The 19,273-nt window shown below is 39.9% G+C and overlaps 1 protein-coding gene across 1 annotated transcript in view; it reads left to right on the top strand.

The window, feature by feature from the left end:
• CSGALNACT2 (chondroitin sulfate N-acetylgalactosaminyltransferase 2) overlaps positions 1 to 19,273 on the top strand; it is a 31,162-nt gene that overhangs the window by 4,358 nt on the left and 7,531 nt on the right. The window contains exons 2-4 of the mRNA XM_010714126.3: positions 10,401 to 11,626; positions 17,834 to 18,050; positions 18,526 to 18,627. Of these exons, the coding sequence (XP_010712428.1) occupies positions 10,972 to 11,626; positions 17,834 to 18,050; positions 18,526 to 18,627 (974 nt within the window). The 5' untranslated portion in view covers positions 10,401 to 10,971. The remainder of the gene's footprint in view (positions 1 to 10,400; positions 11,627 to 17,833; positions 18,051 to 18,525; positions 18,628 to 19,273) is intronic.

The raw sequence follows: 19,273 nt of genomic DNA, 5'->3' as shown, positions 1-19,273 counted from the left end.
TATCTGTGGATGCTGAGTGGTAGCAGCTCAGCACTCCTGCCCTGTGATCCGAGAGCTTCCCATACACAGAAGGCTTCTGGAGAGCAGGTTTGTGGTTCACAGAGCAGAAGGATGTGCTGGGGACAGAGCCCATGCTTTGCCAGGCCTACTGCCTCCTTGCCGTGGGGCTGAGCATCTGAAGCACCGTTCTGCTGGCTGCTCTAATGAGCCCTGTTTCCTGAGGTAATTTTTTTTTTAGCTTAGGCATAATCCCTTTTAACCTTTCGGATACCATTCCTGAATTGTGCAAGTAGCTGAGCCTTTGTTGTACCTTGCTAGGTGAAAAAGAAGAAAGGGGTAAGGGTTTAAGGTGTTGTCTGAACGGACCAGAGGAGGAATGAGGTGTTAAAATAGTGTAATGGTTATTGCCAGTAGTACCGCGTGTCAGATTGCACTTTGAATAAACACTTTGTGATAAGTGTCTGTAGTTACAAGTTATCTTTCCCTGCTGGGAAGCAAAAACAATTGCACAGTCTCTGCTGGGGGAAGGAAGGGAGAAGCTGGGGGTGCTGACCAACTCCTGTGCCTGTGCCCCATGCAGTACTCAGCTCTGCCTGAAGAGGAGGATAGGTGGCCCATGTGTCCCAAAGGCTGTCTTCAGGGACGTGGAAAAACAAAGAAGTGATGGAGCCAGGGTAATGTCAAGTGTGAGAGAGGCTTCTGGGTTGTTTTTTTTTTGTATTGATGTCTTTTTCCAGTGCAAGTCATTTTGGAGAGAATATCAAGATAAATAGCACTGACAGGCTGCTAGCTTTTCTCCTCCAGCTCTTCTAAGAGCAACTTTCTCCTCAGTTACTATGTCAAAATGAAATATGATAGATGATATAAGTGCATCTGGCTGCGCTTCTGGAATGCACCAGATGTTTCTCAATCATTTGGCTTCCAGCTTTCATTTCTGGTGACATATTCCTGCCTGAGTTATGATGGAAATGGAGCCTCAGCTACCACTTAGCTCTTCTCTGAGTACTTGAAGGTCCTGTTCCTTCTCCTGTCCTACTTCTGTGGGCTGAGGAGTAGCCAAGTTATCCCAGTTTTGACACTACAGATGAACTCAATTTAGCTGCATTAAAAAAACAACAACAACCAGGAATGGAACTAAACTGTAGAATGAATTTATTTCCTTTCAGAATTCCAGTATCAAATTGTATTTTTAGAAGGCTTTAGTTGTTTTAAAGGTCACCGTTCTCCAGTGAAACTGTTACAATGAAGTTTAAATCAGTGCCTTTATGTTTCTGCTTCTAAGGCTGATAATAATTAGAAGTGTTTTTAAGTGATATGTAGGTGCACATGAGAGTTCAACTTCTCACTGTCTTTACTTGTGCTGCTACAGTTGCATTGTAACTTGGATTTGTACCTCTGTGAGAACATCAAATGTATCTATGGTGGAAGAACTGTTGAAGAGGGAAAAAAGTCCATCTTGTCCCTAGGATTGAGTCTACCATTTCATAGCATAGCATAGAATGGCCTGGGTTGCAAAGGACCACAATGACCATTAGTTTCAAACCACTGCTGTGTGCAGGTTGCCATCCAGCAGCCTAGGCTGCCCAGAGCCACATCCAGCCTGGCCTTGAATGCTTCCAGGGATGGGGCATCCACAGCCTCCTTGGGCAACCTTTTCTGGTGTGTGTTTCTTAAATGCTTGCTAATTAACTGTGCAGCTGTCAGGCAGAAAACCCTGGCTGAGGATTTTCCTTTCCTGTTTTGTTTGGCAGAGTCAAAAAGAAAACTGTATGATAACTACATGTTTTATCTTTCAGAGGCTCATAGATCGCTCTCTTTACCTCCCATGGTGAGGGCTATTCCTATGGTTCTGTGTATGAACTCATTGGATAACTCTCCTTTACAAATAGCAAAGGTGGTTACATAAATTGGAATATATTCAGTGTCTAGATTTCCTTACGCTGAGATCTTGATAAATAAGAAGTGAGACAACAGAAGAGAACTTAATATGGTGAGCATAGTTAGATGGGTACACTTGGGTAAAATTGTTTCCAGAAAACACACCATTTTTGACTGTTTATTTCCTGCTACATTCCCACAACCAATTCCAGTCATTCTGTGGTTTTCTTTTTTTTTTAATACGTAGAAAACTGCATCAGTGAAAATGTAGTTATGCTGTGCAAATACTATGTAATCAAGCGTAGTTAACTTCTGGGGTTCTATAGCATTTGCTGCAGTGTACTTGTATGGGGAAATGTTTAACTGGGGCCTTTTGAGATGTTGAGATTTTTAAGTGTGTTTTTCTGTTCCATGTAAGGTTATTCATATAATGGCTTTTTTTATTCATGTGTAATTGCTTTTTTTCCACCTAAAATAGGCTATTTTCCTGCACCAAAAAAAAAAAAAAAATTCTTTTACAGTGTTATCTTATTTTAAAGACTGCTGAATATTGAGAGTTCCATTTTTACTTGTAGCAGCCGTTGCTTTATCGTACTGAAAGGAGCGTGGAGGGTTCAGTGTGTGCACTCTAACAGAGACAACTGTGCTGTTTTGTAGGCAAGCTGAAGTTACTATAAAAACTTAGTCTTGCTTGATCGATACTCCCTGGTAATGCAGCTGGCCCTTCATTCTTGATTTGTTGTGCAGTGTTGCACGCACTCATATGAAGTATTGGCTTTGAAGAGTGGCTGGTAGAGTAATGGCTCTGTGTGATCTCATTAAGGCTAAAGATGGCAGGAATGCTTTGCTGATGCTTGTGTGAAGATAGCAACTCGTACTTCTGTTTCTGTTTCTAGGCTAAACCCTAACTCTGTGTAAGGTGGGCAGAATAGGTGTAGTTGCATAGCACTGTTTTCTTAAATTCCTTTGCAATAGGAGGAAGACGACTTGCTTCTCTATTTTGGAGGGTTTTTTTTTTTGTCTTTTCATTTAAAAAGGGAAATAGTACCCAATAGTACCCATAGTAACACACAAGCACGCAAATTAAATAGTACTAACTTAAGAAAAAGCTGTGTAAAATAGGGAACTTATTTGTTATGGAAGCTGAACTAGTGGTTGCTTCAGGATACCTGTTGGGTAATCTAAAACCTAAACAAACCCCTTCAGCTAGACTTATGCAGGGTACTTTAGATCAGTGGTTTCTTGCCAAGAATATGCCTGTCTCTGTTGAAAACAGTTAAGCAACTGAGGTGATTTTATTTCTGGACACTTTCAAGCATGAGGATGATGAACAACTCTGTTAAGGTATAGCTTTTTGGGTGTCTAGATTTCATTTCCATTCAGAAGTTTCTAGTTGCTCCAGCTTCCACTGAAGCAAACAGTAGGGTCCTGTTCATATGTCCATTGCTTAATTTGAGTTGAGAATAAAAGTAAATAACATGAATGACTTTGTTCTTTAATTTTAATTATGTAGTGTACTCAAGTTTGTGTAGGAACAGTAGATACCAGGACAAAGAATAATTTGCTTCCTTTTCAAACTAAGCTATTGCTGGTATGCTTGAGCGCTTGTTAATTCATCAAAGGTTTTTCATAATGTATGCTGTGGCTTCTGTGTGGGTGTTGGGTTTCTTCCACCTCTTGAATTAAAAATGAAGCAAAATCCTCTTCGGTGATCAGTGTGCAGTTGTCATCCCTCCCCTGCCCAGGTGGGAGGCTGGCTGTGTCAGTGCTTGCCAGTGGGAGCTGCCAACAAAGAAATGCAGGGGAGACTGAAAACACATGTGAGTGAATAGGAGTGATGCAAAGCATTATCTCATGTTGTTAGCTGAGCTGCCCAGTGAGTCTTGCTATTGCAACACAAAGGTGATGCATGTTATGGCTAGGAGTCTGTGGTGTGGCTGTTGGGCTGCATGCAGCCACTTGACGTGTTGATCAGCCAAGTGGAGCTGAGAAGTTGATAAGAATTAAGGATCATAAAATCCTAGAATGGCCTGGGTTGAAAAGGACCACAATGGCCATCTGGTTCCAATCCCCTGCTATGTTCAGGGTCGCCAACCAGCAGACCAGGCTGCCCAGAGCCACATCCAGCCTGGCCTTGAATGCCTTCAGGCATCCACAACCTCCTTGGGCAACCTGTTCCAGTGCCTCACCACCCTCTGTGTGGAAAAATTTCCTCCTAATATCTAACCTAAACCTCCCCTGGTGCAATATAAAACCATTCCCCTTGTCCTATCACTATCCACCCTCATAAACAGCCGTTCCCCCTCCTGCTTATATGCTCCCTTCAAGTACTGGAAGGTCGCAATGAGGGCTTCCCGGAGCCTTCTCTTCTGCAAACTAAGCAAGCCCAGTTCCCTCAATCATTCTTCATAGGAGAGGTGCTTGAGTTAAATTGCAGATACAAACCAGAAGTCCAGCGTCTGGAAAAATACCTTTCTGTGGGAACTGTTGTGTTCTGTTTCAAGAGTGCTGTTGTGTGCTCTTACAAGTTGTCTCCTATGCGGTATGATCCATGTGAGCATGCTATGCTAAGGTGACTTCCAGTGGGAATGCTGGGATGATTAACTAAGAGACAAATAGGCAACTTGGATAATTCTAAGAGCTTACAGAGGAAAAAAGTTTTTGAATACCTATCAGCTAATGTGAGCAGCAAAGCTTGAGGTCTAGGGTTGTAATACTGTATTGGGCACTCAACTAAAAAAAAATAAAAATTAAAAAAAAATAACAAAATAAGCTTCTGCCCAGTGGAAGAGGCTGTGATATAAATGGGCGTAGTTGTGATGCGCCCTGCTTTCGAATTCTTGAGTATTTGGCATAAGGATGTGAAGTAGTTGTGGTTTTTCACTTTCCTGCTGGCTTGCTTGATTGTAGATCTTCCTGTAAGTTATGTCCAGCTTTTCCTGTCCAGCAGAGTGAATGAGTGTGTGTGCAGGCAGTCTGGAGCTGCAGCTGAAAGCAGATCTGTCCCAGCTGGGATAATAACATGTTGGTTACGGTTAGCCCAGTGTGAGGGTGAGAACCAGATTAAAGATTAGTTCTCACTTTTCTCAGAATGCTGTGCCCCGTAACTCCTCTTGGGTGATTTCTTTGCTTTTCCCTTTCTACTAACATTTCCAACAGCAGGAAAAAAATGACTTCGATACTTGTTTGCTTAGAACTGTGCAACACAGCCTTGTAACAGCTTCATTTGACTGTCCTGTGGCTGTAGCTCTGTGGGCTGCTGTAGAAACAGAACGCACTTCTGCATACTGAAGGTTTGGTTTGAGGTTTTTGATTCTAGGATTTTATGCAAAGAATCGCTGACAACCGTGATGATGAACTTTTTGCATTGGTTTTAACAAGTGAGAAAATAACTGCTGGTGTAAGCATTCCCAAGCAGCACCGGGAGGCTTTCACTGAGAACAGAATAAAAGGAAATATTCAAGGGATGGTGTTGGATCTCAAGTGTTCATTATACATCTTGCCAAGGAAGGAAGTGTGTGTGTGTGTGTATGGAGGGATTTAAGATGGCTAATGTCTGTGGCACTGTGGGTGAAATTACAAATTAAAAAAAAAAAAAAAAAAAAAAATCAGATAGAATTTCATAGTTAGTTAAATTATGACCATCTATGGCATGTTGAATGGAAGGGGCATGTGTGAAGCAGAACATGGTAAAATGAGGAATGTCTGTGCAGACCAGCATGGAGTTAAAGCAGTGAGCTATTTCATTACACTCTCAGCATGAATGTTTCCCATCTTTAGAAAGAAGGGGAAATCTGCATCCTCTACATTGAGGTGCCCAAACCAAGCACTAATATAATAAAAATGAATTTGAAAGCATTTTCTTTTACCATGCTGATCTATTCCCTTGTGCGTGGAGAAACGGCAAGCTCTTTGGTAAGGAACAAACATTTCCATAGTTGAATATACATAAGGCCTGAGAAATGCAGGAAGAATAACAACCAGTTGATTCTGGAGAAGTAGCAAATCTTTGTCAGCATTGTATAAGCCTCAGAGGTCTCACTGCAAATATTTTTGTTTTGAAAAAATTGAAATGAAGCAAAATATCAGCATCTGCAATTAAAATTGGATCTTCAAACAATGGAATACTGATCATGGGAACTATTGCATGAGTACTTTTTCACAGAATCACAGAATGGCCTGGGTTGGAAGGGACCTCCAGGATCATCAATCTCCAACCCTCCTGCCAGGAAACCCTATTCTTGTTTATGAATTTTAGGCTGAACCCCATTACACTGAATTAACTTTTCTGGTTGATACTGAACATGTCGCTTGCATTTCCTCATTTATAGGCTTGTTTCACAGCTTGCTTTCTCTTGTAATAATCTTCTGCAGTTTGGGAGTAATTTACATGATTCTTAAGATTGTGTTGTGCCAGGCCTAACACGTTAGCAAATTTAGGTTGTAAATATGTTGGGAACATTTTGCTCTAATCGACTCGCTCAATTCTCTTGATGCCCAGAAGAGACAGAGGAGAAGCTTCTGGCTTAATTTATTTGAATAAAGGGAGAGTGCACTGGGAGATCCCCCTGTGGGGTGTCTCAAAATATCAGAATCTGCAGGTTCCTGTTCATCCTAACTACCTGATAACTCGGTCCTTTCCTGCTTTCCTCATTGACTGCAGTACTCTGAGGTTACAGACTTCCTTGTCGGCCTAATCATTGAATCATAAAATAGTTCAGGTTGGAAAAGACCTTCAAGATAATTAAGTCCAACCTCACCCTCACCATACTACCCAACTCTAAAACCCTTTGATAAATCATGTCCCTGAGCACCACATCCATGCCATTTGAAACACATCCAGGGATGGTGCCTCAACAACCACTCTGGGGAGCCTATTGCAGTGCTTAACAACTCTTTCTGTAAAGAAGTTTTATGTTGTTCTCCCCTTCGTTAGGCCTGCATTAAGTCCAATGCTTTTAAGTTTAAGTTGTCTGTTGACCTTAGTAACTAAAACCTTATTTGGTGAGAGTGTACAGATGGAGTGAGAAGGAATTTGCAAGCTTCTGCACAACAACTTATGAACAAGGGCATCTCATGTGCAAGTTTGTGTAAATGATTATGTTAGCAAGGGCATCTCCTTGGCAGGCCTCTGATTAAATGGTTTTATTTTCTAGGGCATCTTCAAGCTGCTTTTATCTCCAAATATGTGGAAAAGAGGGGATAGAGAAAGATGCTGCCTTATGCTATTGTTAAATTGTTACTGGAACTCTTAGGTTGTGGGAGCCTTTTCAACAGGCAGCACACTAAAAGGTAATAAATCCAAGCCCTTCTAGGCACAAATCTGACTCATTTGCTTCTCTCTGCGGAAGTGACACTGAAAAAATACAAACATGTCTAGATGGGTTCAGTCCCCACTGTAACAAACTAACTTCCATCTTCAGATGCCATTTAAAATCTCAATATTGAACGTAACCAGTTGCATAAACACTCCTTGCATTCACAGGACAAAGGGAAGTGGTAGTGGGGAAAAATGCCTGTCGTTTACAGCGTTACTCTAAAATTGTCAGTGTCAAGGTCTATCTCTGTGCAAAAGGCTGTCTTAATAAGATTGTCACTGGTTTGCTGGAAAAGGGTTTCAACTAATGAAGTATAATTAGAGTCTAGAAGGAAAAGCATCAGTGAGGTCTCTGCAGTCCAACATATGTACTTTCTGTCCTGGCAGAAAGGGATTTCTTGTTTCTCTGCTCTAAGTACCCCTGGAGGCACTGCTCCCTAAAACACATCTCTAGTCCCAGTAGACAAGGCTCAAAAATCTGCAATTCCTTGTAATCTTCTGTTACTGCATTGATGATGCAATGGAAATGGCTAGTCTCTGTTGGCATGCTGACTTCTCGTAGTCCTCCATAATGATGTACATTTGGCCACAATGAAGAAACTAATTAAGAACAGAGTTGTTTTTCTGTGACTCTTTGCTGTTGTCTGATGGAGTCTTTATCTCCCGGTGCACTTTGTCCTCCTGACACCACATCAGGCAATCTGTTTTCACCTCTTTCTAGAAAAGAATAAGACCTAAAGAAAGCTAATGACTCACCAGGGTTGAACACAAGGCAATTTACTGATATATCAGAGAATTGAATGAAGGCCTCATGCTAATGCCCTGGCTTCAGGACTTAAGTATTGCTTAATAACAGCCCATGGAATAGGAGGCTTCATGACTTAAGTGACTCTAAACTGGAGGTTGTGAGGAACCAAATCCGGCAGTGGTTTGCAGCTGCCTGCACTGCCTATCACTAAGCTGTACAGTGGCAGCCTGAATGAGTTAATGCTGTGTCTTCACTAAAAATATTAGTCCCTGGTTTCTGCTCTCTGCTTTCATTTTTCTTAAACAATGCTGTAAAAATGTGCACAGGTGCAAAATGCTCTTTCTGTTCTGGCTGTAGCGCTTAGCCTTGTTTCCTGTCATGTTCCCAGTGCCAAAAGCATCTCTTAATAATTTGAAAGGCTGATTGCTGTGGTGATAAAATAGCTGTGTTTGTGTATGCAGTGGTGCTAGAAGTGCTGTTCTTGACAGCAGTATTAAGGCTACACAGTAAAAATAGCTGAAACTGCATCTGTTCATGTTTTACTCAAACCAGACAGTTTGACCACTTCTTCCATAGACCTTGACTGATCTAGGATGTCTCAGCTATGTGTGGTATGGCCTTGCTGCAGTCTAGCACTTATGTGGATATCAAGAATTATGTGATTCTTCATATTAGTAATTGTGGCTTCACCTCTTGCTTTCTAACAGAACCAGAATGCAGGAGGAAGTGTGTAATAACATCATGCAGGCAGTTCTGTATTAAGGAATGTTTGGGGTGTTACTGCATCACTTCTGTTAAATAGTTTTAGCCTGTAGGCTTTTCTCTTTTCTGCTTTGACTCACCACATCTGGACCATGTTTTCAGTTTGAAGACACATCTGGTGCTGTAACATGCTTTCAGTAGGGAATGACTAACTTCTGTGTTACTTAGACTTCAGATGTCTTCTAGAGTTCACATGGCATGCCTATTATTTGTGACCACTAGCTTCACATGAGTACAGAAAGATTCAGTTTCATATAACTATTGCTTTTAAGCTGCTGTGTGCAAAATCTCTAGTAAACAATCTAATTTATACTTAAACTGGGTCATAGGCAGGGATTCTTGCACTAGCAGTGTTGTAATGGTTTCAAGCAGTCCTGTAGGCTTCATCTGAATGGCTGTAAGTGTGAAGTTCCTGCAAGATTTTGTGTATGATATGCTTGGAAATGCGAGGAAGGTAACCACCAGTTTTGGTGATATCAATCATATATTGAATCTCTAGGGCTTTGCTTGCAAATGCTGCTTAATATCCTGATGCGCAGTACCTGGTGCTCACTGAGGTGTTATCCAGGTGCTGGAAGCTGGCTGAGAAGGGAGGAATATTGCAAGGACACGTCAGAAATGCTGCAGGGATATAATCTGTAGTATAATAAACAAATGAAGCGCGTTGTGGCAACAGCTTTATTTTTATGTTCAAGATTGGTAGAAAGACAGATTCGGTGATTGGTGGCACTGACAGATAGCAATCTGCTCAATTCATGTCTAAAGAATATTGTCGTGTGCAATTCTTATTTCATCGGCATACTGAAATTACACTGAAGCTCCAGTTAGACAACACAGTCAGAATGCATGCAGGGCAAATAAATGGCTTGGATAAGTTGTAATCAGCTTTGCCTACTTTTTAGCACCAAGCCTTAGGAAGTAGTATCACATAGATTGGGCTTCATTTCTGCTGTATCCTTCTGTTGTCTTGCCTGTTTATGCTTCCACTGAAGTAGGTCCACGAACTGTTTTGTTCACTGTCGTTTTTGGTATTCTCCTTTTGTGTGACTGACCTTTTTATGGGTCTTTCCTTGCTCTGCTCTAAGGGGGATTGCAGATTCCAACTGTCAGCACCTCTTTGCTCTGTTTAAACTGAATGGTTAAAATGGTAGAAATGGCAGTGAACTAAGTGTCTGAATCTCCCTTTCTTCACTTAGGAATCTACACTTGTTTTTTCAATTCTGTTCAATTTGCCTTAATCTGGAATGATGGTTTTGTGAACTTTGGTATTTAAGTCCTCAATACTTTATTCATGAGCGAATAATTACTCCCTAAAAGATATTTACTGAAGTAAAAGCGAATGGAAATACAAATTGCTGCTGCTGCTTCAAAATAGCTCTTGGGTTTTTTAGATGAGTAGGAAGGGCATGTTTTCTCTTGTTTTTTTCCTTCCCACAGGAAGAAAAAAAAAAAAAGGAGTGGAGGAGTGATAACTGAATGAGAATACTGTTGTAGCTAGCACATTTTCTGGGAGTGATATGAACACTATGTCAAAGGGAATAACTGGGTGATGCAATGGAAAGAAATTGTTTTGGCTCACCTGTTTTCCTGCCTCTTCCTGCTGCGATGCCTTGCATCAGTGTGTTATAATTTTGTTGATGTGTATTTGAAATGACAATGAATGCTTTGTTGTTCTAATAGGCATCTTTCTTTCAGTTTTAGGTTCTGTCTTCATTTTGCTGACTCAAACTGCAGATTCCAAGGAGAGGAAAGAAGAATAAAATACTAACGTGCCAAAGGAAAATGTCAGACTAGCCAATGGCAGTTACCATTACTGACCTGTAGACTTCTTTCACAGTGGAAAATGAAATGCTGTAGATTCCAAGCTTATGAAATGTCTTATGCAGACTTTCCTCACTGAATTTCAAGTAGGCTAAAAACTAACCGCTTCTGTTAGGAAATGGAAGTATGATTGCTGGCTGCCGTCTTCCTTCTTGTTCCCTTTTAGCAGTTTTTGTCTGGGATAAGAAATCCTAACCTAGTTGTATGGGTTCAGCCAAATGTACCATTGATGGTCACGGATGATGTGGGAACCTCTGATTTATGCTCTGCTATGACACCTGATTAGGGAAAAAATGGAAAATGGGTCATGTGCTACATCATCAGACCTTGTAGTAGCACTTAAGGTCATAATTTCTTCCAGTTCCTAAGAATTGAACTCTGGGGTGATGTTCCCCAGAAGGCATGAGCAGTTAAGTTGTCTTTTTTGTTTGGGGACGGAGATAAGATGAGAATGCCCAGAAGAGGCTTAGTAATTCAAGCCAGGACTCGTTGGCTGTTACTGGGCATTGCTTTTCTATTCAGTTTAGTCTTGCTCATGTATTTGCTTGAGTGTGCCCCACAGACAGATAGTAATGGGTCTTTACCTGGCGTTATGGGTGAAAACATGGGTAAAGAGTACTATCAGGCTCTCTTGCAGGAACAAGAAGAGCATTATCAAAACAGAGCTACTAGTCTGAAACGTCAGATTGCCCAGTTAAAGCAAGAGCTTCAGGAAATGAGCGATAAATTGAAAACTCTGCAGGATAAAAAGAACCCCAAGGTCAATGGTGTGAACTACCAGGGCACCAAAGAACAAGCATCGAATGATCTCCTAGAGTTCCTTCATTCCCAGATCGACAAAGCTGAAGTGAGTGTGGGGGCGAAGCTGCCTAGTGAATACGGCGTTGTTCCTTTTGAAAGCTTTACGTCCATGAAAGTGTTCCAGCTGGAGATGGGGCTCACTCGGCATCCGGAAGAGAAACCTGTTAGGAAGGATAAACGAGATGAATTGGTGGAAGTTATTGAGGCTGGCCTGGAAGTTATCAATAATCCAGATGAAGAAGATGATGATGATGGAGTAGGAGAGAGGCAGCTGTATAGCGAAAATGATTTTGTGGAAGGTATGTCTATTAGGTGCTTTCCAGCCTGTTTATTATATGTCACCACAGGCATTTAATGTTTAGGTTTTTTTTTAGGGTTTTTTACTTATTCAGTTATAGTCTTTAACAGTAATTAAACAGTAAGAACCTGTATTTCCTACAGAGAGTACTACTGCTTCATTATGTTGTGTTCTGAATAGGAAGCAAGTTATCTATTTCCAAATGGGTTCCACAGGAAGTGTATAGGAAAGCTTTAACTGCTTAAAATATTGAGGCATTCGTAACTGATTTAAGCATCTTTGTTGCAGCTGCTAATTGTTTTGAAGTAATTGAAAGGTTGCAGTGAGAGGGAAAAACTGACTCCTTTTCCAGCATAGTTGAGCTGCTTGGCTGTGAAGGTGCAGGGCATTTTCTTCACTCATCTTTACACCACCTTCAGTTAATAGTCAAGCTTCTGACTCATAGAGTCGGCATGCTCATAATGAGGAGAGTTGTTAGTAGACTGATATGTTTTGGTCATGTCACCTGAAGAGCCTCTTCGCTGTTTACCACTTATGAGGTCTGCTAAGATGTGCAACCTTGAGCTAGGCTTACTGGGGAGAAGCATGCAGGTAGGTTAAATGGAAACGGGACTGTTAATGTGAGTATTTCAGTTTACTTGTTCTCTCATCTCTTCTTTCAGCACCTGTACATTTAATTACAGAGCATATTATAGTTAGAAATACAACCATTATACTTTCAACACTTACTGGCATGCTAAAAAATGCATTACCTAAAATTCCTGTAAAGCTTGGCTTTCAAGGTACAATGTAATGCTGGTGAAGATTATTATCAGTAACGGCCCTAGTACTTGCATTTTTGTATTTACCATACTAAACACAGTTCATGCTTCCATAAAAGAATGAAGTTTGAACTGTGCTATAAACAAGAGGATTTCAAACGGATTTTGGTTCTCAGCAGTACTGATTCTGTACTAGTAAGCACACATGTTGGAAAAGGGTCCAGTTGGCCTTGAATTAATCAGTTGTTTCAATCAAAGATGATGTAATTGCTCTGCAGCTCAAAAAGTTGAAAAAAAAAAAAAAAAGTTGAAAGTTTTAATGCAAGACTCATCTTTCAGGAAGGTGAGCCTGGATATAGGATCCAGTTCATTGTGTCAGTATAATATAGCCAGTGCACCATTAGGCCCCTATTAGGGTTTTCACTTAAAACTGTATATTATCTGGAGATTGTCATTCTTGCCATGTCTTACTGTTTTGTTTCTAAGTGTACAACTGCCTTTTTTCTTTGTTTCATGTATTGCTTATGTTCTAGAGGATTTTTTTATCTATACTGAAGTAGATATACTATCACGAGTGAATATTAACTTCCGTGGCTGCAGATGCTCATGGAAGAAGGTCCTAGGACCTTAGAATTGTACTTCATACCTTTACTTCCGTTTGCACCAGTGTATTTTAGAGTTGTTTTTGGAAATTAAACCCATTTCTTTTTGTTCTAAAGGCAGTTTTTTTCAAGCATAGGTTACTGCATATGTTTTTGACAGTTCCTGTACTAAAATGATGTATTTTTGTGCTATAGTTTATGCACATGTGTTAGCAGCTTGCTACAGTGATGTACATTACCATCTTGTCCTTCAGGTAGAAGCTGTGGGATGTGTGGGTGTTGTTTGTGTATGTGGGGGAAAAAAAAACTGGCTAATTTAGATACTGGGCAAGCAAAAGAAACAAAAAAAGCTCATTAAATGTTTTCTGTTGCTGTTTCAAGACTTCAAGTTAAGAAACAGACCCAGCTGTTAGTGGGTCCCTCAGATCTCTCACACTGTAGCTCTCTGACTGGGGCTCTTGTGTACTAGCTCACTTGTCAGTGTCTTGATACAAGTCCAGGTAGAAAGTTGATGCCTTCCATTTTGGAAAACTCTGCTCCCTTAAGCTATAATAAACCTTTTAGTTCAAATTTCATTGCTGATTCTGTGTCTACTGAAATAGACATCTTCGTTCCTGTAAATATCCAAAGAGCACTATTTACTGAATTAGGATTGTTCATTTAGAGAAACAGTTTGCTTGTGCTGGCTTTAATTTAAGCACATGGTTCATCATTTATATTGTCTTTTTTCCAGTTGCTCACTGTGTTTTTAAAGAAGGGATTTAGGACTAAGACTAGTTTTAGGCAATTTGGAACAGGAGGCTAAAAGTGTGGATTTTACTTACTGTTCTGGGGCAGAAGAGAAAACATGATAGTGTAGTAGTTAATTCCTAGCCATCACATTTTAATATAGATACGGATTTACTTTTTTCTTGTATATTGTAAATTACAGAAGTTTTTCTCAAAACTAACACGCGTATCAGGAGAAACAAATTCATGCTGGATGTGGCTCTGAGCAGCCTGGTCTGGTGGTTGACAGCCCTGCATGTGGGAGGGGGGTTGAAATGGGATGAGCATTGTGGTCCTTTTCAACCCAGGCCATTCTAGGATTCTATGAGTTTACCCACAAAATTCTGCTCCAAGCATAAGCTAAGCTAGAACAGGTGTGTTTCTCCTAGCAAATGGAAATTTCCACCTCAACAATCTTAGGTTGCGTAGGTAAGAATTTGATTCTGGGAGTTATTTCAGCTTCTTTCCTGGACGTGTCCACTACTGGAACTTGAGCTGTATAACCTCTTCTGGGATGCACTTTGAGGTATAGTACTTAATCCTTACAAAATTTGGTGGCTGTGTAAACATGTCTATAAACATGTCTAGGATGCTCATCTTGTAATAGATAATCTTGTCTGACAGCATATCATCATTGGCACTATGTACATAGCTGTTTTTCTTCACTTGCTTACTCTTCGAGGCGCACTCAGTGGAGTATCACTGTCTTTCCAGATTTTTTTCTTATTCTATTTCAGGATTCACTTACATTGCAATTGCATTTTACAGCATAGATGGTAACTTCCTGTTGCTGTATTTTCTTGTCTGTATTAGGCCAAGTTACTACAACCATACTGACTGTTGCCAGACTCAGAATAATAATGTGAACTTTAAAATAAATAATAATAATAATAATAATAAAAAAAAAGAATGAATGCATTGCAACTTTAAAGGTAACTCCTGAAAGCTACAAAATTACTTCTGCATGAAACTCAGCTGACTTCTTTTGAAAAGTAAAATAGCCAATTTCTTAAATCTGTCCAGCTTTATTTTTTGTTTTTACCCTTTTTGCTGTGGTAGAAATCTCATATTAGCTGAAAAAGATCTGGCCTAGAAGCACGTGATTCCCTTTGTGTGATAAACACTCCTGGAGGGGCTTTAGTTTACATTTCACATATTGTATTTTCACAAATGAAAGTGTGCAGCTACAAACAGTGAATGTAATTGCTGATTTGGGATTTCTAGGATAGTAGTTGGTTATAATTAGGAAACTCGATCTATGTATAATAATACTGAGGAGATGAGTAAGAGAGGAAGAACATAGTATCAGTTATCCATGCAGTTTCTTCAGAAGTTTGTGGTATTTAAATCTTGAGTAGTGACAAGAAACTCTGCGAGCCTTCATGAACATCTGGCCTTCTACCGCCCTTTCTAATGCGCTCTGCATTAACCAGCTTAGTTTGTATGGAATGCTTTAGGTTGAGAGATGTTTTATTCAACAGCCATTCAAAAATAGTTTTTGGAAAATAGAGGCTTTGCCTTATGCACAGGTTAATTAGCACTTTGCTGGTGTCTAATAATGACCTTGCTACTGAGTGACTACCAGAATCTGAGTGCTGATTGGACTTGCTTCTGTTTTGCCAGCTGGAACAGGGCCAAGTCCAGAAGCTATTTAGGTCTGAAACTTGAGGGAGTATTCCCCATCGGAGTTGAAGCTCTTTGGACATCCTTGCCATCCAGAACTGTTTGTCGTCCAAATGACCCCTTTAGTATATTCTAACACTGGAAGTTGGCTGGTGTCCTGAGAGCTTTGCCAAATAATTGTAACATTAAAAAAGTACTTATTAAATTCCATGTACCAAACATTTATTTAGTCACTTTCTTGTTAACTGGAAAAAAAAAAAGTATTCAAAGCAATGGATGAAAAGCTTTTGGCTTTGATAGCACTTGAATTCCCAGTATCCTTAAGATCCAGTTTGTTTGGTGAGAAACGGCACTCCACAAAGTGAGTAAATCTTCTTGGAACAGGAGTAATAACTGTTAAATTATTTCTGCTGCTTTTTAATTCTCTCCCTTTAGAGTTCTATCTTGGATGGCAGCCAGAATATGCTAGTTGGAAGGTGAGATAGTTTTTATTACGTGAGTGAGTCCTGGGTGTTACACTGAACGTAGTAAGCAGTAGAACAGATGTTGGTTCTTTTTGTCTGTTCTCAATTTTGCTTTCTGTGCATGGAAGCTTTAAACTCATAAAAGTATTCAAATTAGTAGATTACCCAAGGAAGTTCACTCTTAGCAAGGCGAGTAACTCTGGAATGATGCACTTGCTATTAAAAACAGTTGTGGAATGGATAAGATGTTGAGATCCAAAAGTTTGGCGTTCTGTATTCCAGCAGTTGAGTGCTGACAAGGCTCTGTGCAGAACTGAGTTTCTAAAATACTGGCGTAGCTTTATAAAATTATTTCATTATAGATCTTTTTATTTTGCCCTGTACCAGACCTCTATTATACTGTGTTAGACTGTGACGTAGGTTGATCCTTTGATTAAACATAAGGTATTGACAACTGTGCATCTGAGCAACTTCACTTAGCCATTTTAGCATAATTTTCATCTTTATGTAGGTATTGGATGCCGGAGAAAAGGAATATAGTATTCAGTACTGAATTCTAGTATATACAGGAATGCTGGTATAATGTCTGTGCTGCGTATCATGAGAGAACATGTGAAAGCACTGGTGCATCAGCTGCTCCTGTAGGCAACAAGCTCTTTGCAGGGTCCAGTGCTTGCTTAGTCAGCAGAGGGAAGGAGTGAAAAACAACTGTGAGGGGTTCGTGAGCTCTTTGCTTCTAACAGTCAACGCTGGATCTTCACTGTTAGGGTGAAACAGCCTTTTTGTTACTTCCAGTTAGGGAAAGCACAACTGTTTCAAACTAAGCATTAACATATGCCTCTTTCATATAGTTCTGTGTTCACAAAGGAAGTAATGCAGATTTGTTTGTCTTGAAGATGTATTGGGCAGATATAAAGCAGGGGCAACAAGAAGGAAAATGGGAGAGGGAAACTGGGGTGTCATGAGGGGAGGCTTAGGGAAGGTGCTTTGAGCAAGTAAGTAGGAGAAACTGTCATTTCTTCTTAGTTTGAGGTTACTGTGAGCTAGTATCAACACAGGATTAGCTATGCAGAGCACAGCCAAGTCTTCTGATTGGTCTTGGCCTTTTCCATGGCTGAGAGTTGGAGAGGCTGTTTAATGTGGCCAAGGTGATGTTCCTTGAAAGCAGTCAGCTAACTGAAATACTTGTTCTGAGTGGGGTAAATTCTCTAATGTGCATGAGGGGTCTTAAAGTAAAATAAATGACTAAAAATCTCTAAGTAAGTAATCCTAGTGACAGAGGACTTGTATTGTTTTATCAAATAGTGCTGTTAGCTTTATGGGAAACTTCTGCCGATGTCCCTAGAAAACCATGGATATGGTAAAACACTACTGTTCTAATTAATGGGATAGAAAACAGTAACTAATGGCCAGCAGTGAAAATTTTATAGCATTCCAGCATTTATTACATGTTTTTGGTTTTTTTTTTAGATAGCACAATTTAGACTTAACAGGCTTTTTCAGGCAACTTACTGTTGTGTGTGCTGCTCACAGTTTTGTTGTGTTATTGCTGGCCAGATGATGTCAGCTATTGCTGTGGGCTAGCTCAGGGGAAGATCCTTACCCAACAGTTAGAGAACAGGCAGCATTGGATTTCAGCCTTCCTTTTTGATAGCAAATAGCTGAATTGCTTTTTGGTTGGGAAGACCCAACTCTAATTATGTTTGTGAAGTTTTTGGGACTATCTAACTTAGTTTGATCTCTGAGAAGCAGAGAGAGCTAGAGATAATTTGTGGTTGTTTTTGAGATACGTTATAAGAAGGTAGGAGACTGAGTTTGACTTGTGGTGGTTTGTTTTTGCTTGGATTAGTGGGGAAAAAAAAAAGCAAAACACTTAACAGCTTTCCTTTACACTTTTTTCTAGTTCTCAGGAGAAAAGTGTTTCAGAAAATACCATTGCTGGGATCTTTGACTAAAAAAAAAAAAGTAACTTGTGTGACTAATTCTTCAGGTTACTATCGTACGGAAAGAGATAAAGGGACACAATATGAGCTGTTCTATAAGAAGATGGATGGCATGGAATACAGACATGTCACGTTGTTCCGACCATTTGGACCCCTCATGAAAGTGAAGAGTGAGACTGTCGATATTTCTAGATCAGTCATTAACATTATTGTCCCTCTTGCTGGAAGAACTGAAGCATTTGCACAGTTCATGCAAAACTTCAGGTAGGTGCATGAGATTATGTAGTGAGCTATGTTGCTGACTTGGAGTATTGCATTTTCAGAATGAATTTCTATTCTGATAGATTTGTGACAAAACTAATGATTACAACATTGCATGCAGCTGCCTGGGGATGTTTGTTAATTGATCCTATTGTATGGAGATGTTCTTTCCAAAAGGAATTGAGAAATTCACAAGCAGCACTGAACCCCTCTTAGAGTGTATGACAGGGCTGTTGTGAGCCTGGGCACACGTGTTGTTGAACATCTTTGTGTTTACATCAACTTTTGAGCTCCTGTGTATTGGATCTTTCTGGTTCAAACATAAAAATGGGGGAAGATGTGGGAAAAATTCACTTTCTTCAGTCTGACCAGAATACGTACATCTGGTAGTACATCTAAACACAATATTTTTAAAGCATCTGAGACATCTGTAAGAGTGCAAGCCGTAATTAACATCAGCTTATCTTCCTGCTTACAGGGATGTGTGCATTCATCAAGATAAGCGCATCCACCTCACAGTGGTGTATTTTGGACAAGATGGTCTATCAGAAGTAAAAACCATTCTAGAGTCTGTATCTAGGTAAGTGTGTCAATACAAACATTTGAAATGTTTCCGTATAAGATTGAAACAATACAAAGAAGCTTGCTGTCAGTTACAGGCTAGTAGGAAAAAACTTCATTTCAGTTGACGTTTTACAGCTTCAGCTGCAAAATTCTCCTGAAGACTACTACAAATCAAGTTTAACAAATCAAGATTAGCAGCAGTGGCTTTGAAGTTTCAGTCTGACAGCCTGTAAAACTACAGGGCTGAATCTTGCTGTGAATATTCAGTCATAACAACAGACTCATAAGAATTTAAACTTTTTTTGACGTGGACTTTGTTTGGATAGTTGTTTCATTGGAAAATGGGTTTTTATTTAAGAATAAGAAAGAAATGATTGGTGTCAGTAGTCAAGGGAGGCTGGTCAGTTGCGGAGTCTGAGGAGTTGAGCTTTGCTCTCAGTCCTCCAGGTAATATGTAGTGAGTCCTTTTTCCTCTGCTATAACAACTCTAAATGAATTATTTTGTCATGACCATCAGAGCAAATAGCTATATTATAAAATTGCTATGTTGCTGTTTTTTGTTTCACTGATTATACTTACTCTTGGAAGCAACAGACCTGCATTAACCAACTCAAAGTTAGTAGTGTCTGTAATGTCTAACTAAAGAGTTCCTGCTCTGGCCT

The sequence above is a fragment of the Meleagris gallopavo genome, chromosome 8 (genome assembly GCF_905368555.1).
Source record: "Meleagris gallopavo chromosome 8, MGAL_WU_HG_1.1, whole genome shotgun sequence".
NCBI lineage: Eukaryota > Metazoa > Chordata > Aves > Galliformes > Phasianidae > Meleagris > Meleagris gallopavo.
Note: the sequence above shows the minus strand (reverse complement) of the source record. Positions and strands in the feature narration are given on the sequence as shown.